We start from the raw sequence: 6,787 nt of genomic DNA, 5'->3' as shown, positions 1-6,787 counted from the left end.
CCATCTGACAAAATTTCAGAATTTTAAAAGATGGTGTTTTCGAGAAAATGGCGCCCAAAAATGGAGATTTTTGAGAATTTTACAATTTCTCGAATTTTTTGCGACAAAACGGTTGGACACAGAAGCGATACATTTTTTTTTCGGAAAGCGGGTAACTAGGTCTTACCAACCGCGAAAACAGAATTTTAAAATTCGAACCGGAAGTGCTCGAAAAAAATTCGCAAACTTCGACTTTTCAGATAAATTAACGTTCATTTGTTAATTTATGTACAAAAAGGTACGCATGCGCAAACCGAACTACAATAAAATATAGTTTATTTATATCCCTATGTACATAACACAACAAGAATTATAACTCTACCTGTCTCCATAGCTGAATGGAGGGGCTCCGAAGTTGACCATTTTCCATGTCTTTTACAATTCATAAATTGTACTCCCCGTCTTTGATGGCCCATTACTTGGCGGGAAAATTTTTTTCGACAAAACAAAAAAATTTGGGTCTCTTAAAAACATGTCTAGTTGCTATAAAAAAAGTTTCAACAATATCTGAGATGGTGATGGTACAATTTTACTTTTTTTTGCCTGAGTTGAAATGGAAGGCACCATATATATATATATATATATAATGCTGAATCACGTATTTTTAATAAATATATTGTGTACCGCAGAACACACTTGCAACTTGAAATTTTTGAAAAGTATTCCCTTACTTTGAATTAAGAGTTTGTATACCGAATTTTACACCTCCAATTTGAAGCACGCTTAAGATGGTCATTTTCTGAATAAAAGAAAGGAAGTTTGGATATTATAGAAATGAGTTATTTTCCATCCTTAGAAGTGGAATTTTCGGAAATGGAAACACTTATTTCTTTATTTTTAATTAAAAAAATTATTTACCACATTTCACACCACCATGTTAATAAATCCTTATATTCGTCATTTTCTGAACAAAGAAAGAGAAATTTGAATATTAGAGAAACGATACTCCTCTCCTCCTTAGAAGCGAAGTTTCGAAAACGCTGAAACATATTTTTGAGTTTTTAATGAAGTCCCTTGTTTCGGAGACGTTGAGTAGCCTTCATACTCCCTTTATTCATCACCATGGGATTATTTTGCCTTGAGCCATTGAAGGATATGGTATACTCCACCGACGTCATACTATAAATGAATCGCAGTGTTTATTATTATTATTACTCATAAGATGCGTCGAATTGTTCTAGGAATTGCATACGAGGCTGTTGGTTGGCGATGAGCAGAACCGATGAGAACTACGCTGAAAAGCTTGTGACATTCTCCGTATAGCTACATCGAACTGTGATTTTTGTCATGTCTCTTTGATTAAAATGCGTATCCCAGGAGGAATCAAGGGGTTCAAAATGTATACCAGAATAAAGTATCTCATGTTAGAAATTTGAAATTTCAAATATGAAATCCTTAAATGAACATGTGTAGTTTCAGAAAAATTCCTGTTCTAAGCAGGGTTGTGAAAACTTTTATTTATTTATTTATTTATTTATTTTTGTTTTGTTTTTTAAACATTGTCACGAAAAACTTTTTCGAGAGCCAATAATATACCATCGAGTGAAGCAGATCGTATTAAACCACGTTGCACAACTTGTATTCGGTATTCTGAAAGGAGTACACGCTTTAGACGGCAAGGGGTTTGAGCCGAACATTGTATTGGTCACGGCGTATACAAATGTCTGCACTTTGGAATGTGAAAATATTGCCAGACTTATGACTCACACTTGATCTTATCGTATTCTATCCTGAAGAGCAGAGTTCACCTGCATCAACTACACAATCCAGCAGGCATCTTTATCTTAATGCTTTTTATGCTTTAGCAATTATTAATTTAAACCTCCTGCATTCACAAGATTGTTTCTATGACTTATTTATTTTAAAAATAGCTTTCCGCATTGTTGAGGCTCTCATATTTGTGTTTTTTGTTGGTCGTACAATTTTATTTGCCGAAAATATTCTTGTATCCAAGCAATTCTAATCAAAATTACAATGAAATATACAAAATATATTTAAGAACGCCCTTAGTGGTTACTAACAGCACAAAGACCATTTAAAAAAAAATCATTTTTCAATATCTCTGGGCAATACTTGGATGTCACGATTACAACCAATGGTCAGGTTGTATACAATTTAACGAACAGACAACGTGATGTAATTGATTTGAGAGTGCTTTTTCTTTACTTTTCAAAATCAGAAATTACAGAGAGAAAGAGAGAAAAAAAAAAGCGGAATGTCCAATAGTATAGGGCATCCAAAGAATATTACGGACAGAAGTCACCAGATATAGCCTAGATGTTAAGCCAAAAGAAAGCGGTATGAGAGTAATTAAAACCGGATCTTTTCAGGGAAAAAAAAAGTGCTTTACGAAACAGTGGTACTACTGAACTTCAAGGAGAGAAGGGTAAATTGAAATTCGGCCTCGAGCAATTGTCAGGATGAGCTTAGAAGTATGAAAATAGCCAAGACTGAAACAGAGAAATGGAAGATTTGTGTCAGGATGCAGAAACTATTTCGAAAATGTTAGATAAACAAAATATTCAATTAGGAAAACCTATGGAAGAAATAATAAAAGAGACAGAAATGCAAAAGAAGGAAGTAACCCGTTTACGGGTAGTGGAAAAGCAACTAAGAAAAAGAATTTCTTTGCTGAGTGATGCTGAAAAGGACCGAGAACGGCTCGAGAAAGAACTAATTCATACCAGGGCACTACTTAGCAGTCTCTCGCAAGAACAAGATATAAAAATGAAATCGAAGAATAAATATATCGAAGAAATTCGAAGCGAGTTGCAAAGCCTTCAATATAAACTCCTAGTTTATAAAGATGATGTGGAAGAAGAAAGAAAGCAACATAGAATGGAAGTAGATAAGATACAGTTATTAAATGAACAACGAATTGAATCTCTTACAAAAGATCTCGTTGAACTCAAAGCTCATATTCAGGATATATGTGTTAATGAAACCGAGAGAAACAATCCAAAGAAAAAGATTTGCTTCTTGTTAGAAGAAAATTTAGAATTAAAATCAAGACTTCATAAATCTGAAGATCAGAGAAATGAGTTAAATCTGCAGCTAACGTTTTGCATGAAACAGAGAGATAAATTCAAAGAACAACGTTGCTTTTGTAAAGAAGAAAAGGAAAGGCTAAGATTTGCACTTGATGATGCTGTACAAGACAGAGATAAGTATGAGCACGAAGCCAAGACATTGCAACTCGAGAAAGACGAATTCGAATCACACATAACTCACCTAGAACAAGAGAGAACTAGTTTACAGTCAGAGTTATCTAATTATTGCTGTGAGGTAGATCACTTAACAACAGAGAAAGAAGAACTTGAAAAAGAAAGATCTAAGTTGAAGGAAATGTTAAACAAATCGCGTGGTAAGATAAATAATATGAAGATTACTCTTTCTGAGTATGAAGACAAAATACATACATTGACAAACCAATTTAATAAGTGTGTAAACGAGAAGAAGGATCTGGAAAATCAACTGCAGCAAAACTTGAAAGTAATGGATGAGCTAAAGACACAACTTTGTAATTACACTTGCGAAAACGAAAAACTTCATATTAAGTTATCAAGGCTTGAGGGACAAAATGATAACATGGAAACAAATTTTAATAAACTATCTTCTGAAAATGAACAGTTAAAGCAACAAATTTCTGATCTGAACAAAGAAAAACAGTATCTAGAATCTATTGTCAAAACGTGTCAAGAAAAAATCACGGAATTTGAGACAGAAATTCGTAAGTGCCAGAAACAGGGTGCAGATTTGAGGGAACAAATGTGTGGCGTATGTTATGATTGTGAACGTTTGAAATCTGAGTTATGTCAGGTTCAAAAAGAAAAAAGTACTTTGCAAAACCTTCTTGAGCAGACTCTGAGCGATGCAGAAGACTTAAAGAATAAATTTATATTGTTCGAAGGAACTAAACCAGAAGTGGTCAGTTTGAAGAAGGAATTACGTAGCTTAGAACAAGAAATGGAAAACAAAATAGAGGAGAAATATAAACTAGTGAATGATGTTCAAACTCAGTTGCGTGATCTTAAAGTATACGCGTGTACTCGGGTTGAGACAATTGTTAGAGAAAGAAATGAATTTAAAGCCGAATTAATATTGAAAGAAAATGTCGAGAAAGAAAAAGAAATGATTGAAGCAGAATTGATTGATTATAAGAAGCGTATACAAACTATGGAGCTAGAGTTTGAAACTAAAATGCACGAAGCCGCGGAACAAACTTCTAAACTTGAAACTGATATTGTGGAAATAAAAACAAACGCAGCGCTTCAGGTTCAGAATCTCCAGGACGAAAAAGAAAATTTAAAAAATAACTTAGAACAACAAATTGGAGAATTAAAAGTGAAAAATGCAAGTCTTGAAACTACAATAGATGACTTAAATTGTCAGTTGAATAACGCCTTACAGCAAAAAGAGAAAGAAATATCTGAGTTGACAAAACTTAAAGACGAAATGACAGAAAAACTAACTTTGGAGTTAGAAGTGAAGAATTTGAATAAGCGATTAGAAGCACAAGAATTACTGACTGAAAAGTATGCAAAAGAAGCAGAAATACTTCAAAAATCAAATGAAGAACATCTAGCTAACGCAGAAATTCTCGAGCAAAAGACTAAACATATCAATGTCTTACAAGAATCTTTAGGGACTTTTTGTGCTAGATTTAATGCAATCGATGCCCATGTATCCGAGTTAGAAACCGAAATCTGTAGCTTGCGGTGTCAATTGGAAGAAGCTAAGTATGTCGCTGCAGAAAACAAAAGACTTAAAAAGAAACTGGAAAGTTTTCGTGATGACACTGTTAAAGAGAAAGCACAAGGCGCGGGAGTGAGCACAAATCAGTTTGAGCGTGAACACTTAGATGGTCAAGAGGAAGAGTTCCAGAATCGAATACGAAACAAGAAACGAGAATCGAATCGAGAGAAGAAGCAAGTAGGAAGCTCAATGTACGAAAAGGATTATTTCAAAGAACAGTTAGATAGCTTGATTCATCTCAATGCAATAGAAGCTAGACTGGAGGACATCACGTCAAAATGTTTGGCTTTAAAGAAAGAAAGAGGCCATCTGAAGGAAAAATTAAGTGAATCACAGAGAAATACTAATGAATTTAATTCGTGTCGCTTTAGTAAAAAATATAACACACATGAAACTAGATGATAGGAAAACTTAATCCGGCCAATAAATCATATAGAGAAATGAAAAGTAGATCTTGTGAAAGGTCGGGTTTTCATAATTAAGTTGCAGATTCGAGAACCGAAACTAAATCTATGTTAAGGAAGGGGAGAAAAATATGGAATGTACAATAGATATAATACACACACACACATACATACACACACACACACACAGCAAGAAATAAGTCTTGTTACACTGGGTTTGTAAACCTAAAATATTATTAACTAGTACCTAGGCAAACATTTCGAAGAATGAAGAATACGTGCTGGTACGAATTCTTTTTTCTTCTGGAGGAAGATAGCCCCATTTGCGAGAGTCACCCACAAAAGTATCTTTCATGACTGCTTAAATTGCATTAGTTGACGGGGATCTCTTTTGAGCTTTTAAATAACTGGACATATATGCAACTCAATACACAATTAAAGTTGATAGATGTTGGTACCCTTGAAATTGTTTCTGCAGTAGAGGGATGGTAATGAAGATTTCTCCATTCTAACTAGTAAGACGAATCTCCATTGTTTTCAGCGTGTTCTTCCATGAGGACCATACACCAGTGACATAATGTATTATTTTACTACATACTGCATATGAGAAGAAAGACAAGACACTGATCATACATGAGTTAGATGCAGAGACGTTCTGACGCGTGATTAGTGTAAAACTAAAAAGTTAGACTAACATGTTTTCTGCAGTTGTCAGGTCTTTAGTATGACGCTAATCATACGTCAAAATGACTCTTGATAAGGTCTATCAAATTTGGAATAATCAAGGAAATAAGTTGGTCAGTTTTTGTCTCCATTCATTGATTTCTTGCAGCTCTGCATTATTCTCGTCATTCAAGCATTTTTCTTTCCTTCTCTAGAACAGATCTTGCTTATCACACTGAGTATAGATTGGAATTCAAACATGTTAAAAAAAGTTTCGACCTACTGGGATTCGAACCCGAACTTCCGGCGTAGAAATCCACAGTGGTAACCTTTTATTTACGCAAATCAGTTACTTGATGTTGCACAACAATTGTTAGTTAATTAACACCTTTCATGTAAGCATCATCAACACACTAAGTGTACGTATTAAGATGGAATAATCACTAATTCTGTAGCATTCTGTATAGACTTGTACCTCTGAAAGTTGTTGCTGGCTTGATGGTTGTACAGTGAGAAATGAAAGACTTCTTTAGTATCAATACATTAACAATCCATGCAACCATAAACGAGACATGTGAGTGTGTTGAGTGACAATTAGCATGCTTCAACAACTGCATTTCTCTCGAGCAACCGTAGAACTATTTTCTATTTGAACAACCTGCCAAACACGAAAAGGAAAAAGAGCATTCTCATGACTATGTGCATAGCGTATGCACCTTTGGCGTGGGAGATCCAGCTTCGATTTCTAGCGGAAGTTCATGTGGTTCCGATCCCAGATTAATCTATAGGTACACTTATGTCCAAAATGATTGTCGCATATCTATAACTGTCTTCTTGTAAGAATATAATTTGATAATGATTTTGCAGCGTACTTTTAATGCTGATATTATGTGTATAATCGGGAAATGTATATTACTGGTGAATTT

At 34.4% G+C, this 6,787-nt stretch overlaps 1 protein-coding gene across 1 annotated transcript; it reads left to right on the top strand.

Moving 5' to 3' along the window:
• The first annotated feature begins 1,956 nt into the window (after nt 1–1,956).
• On the top strand, nt 1,957–5,363 carry LOC145668671 (uncharacterized). Its single transcript, XM_081736728.1, has one exon. The coding sequence runs from the start codon at nt 2,503–2,505 to the stop codon at nt 5,194–5,196; it is 2,694 nt and encodes an 897-aa protein (XP_081592854.1). The 5' UTR covers nt 1,957–2,502; the 3' UTR covers nt 5,197–5,363.
• Nucleotides 5,364–6,787: the final 1,424 nt, after the last annotated feature.

The sequence above is a fragment of the Thermobia domestica genome, chromosome 13, assembly GCF_964235325.1.
Source record: "Thermobia domestica chromosome 13, izTheDome1.hap1.1, whole genome shotgun sequence".
NCBI classification, from domain to species: Eukaryota; Metazoa; Arthropoda; class Insecta; order Zygentoma; family Lepismatidae; genus Thermobia; species Thermobia domestica.
Note: the sequence above shows the minus strand (reverse complement) of the source record. Positions and strands in the feature narration are given on the sequence as shown.

Bases quoted from the DNA above. Each gene is read 5' to 3' on its own strand.
- LOC145668671 (XM_081736728.1), top strand. From the start codon at position 2,503: ATGGAAGATTTGTGTCAGGATGCAGAAACTATTTCGAAAATGTTAGAT.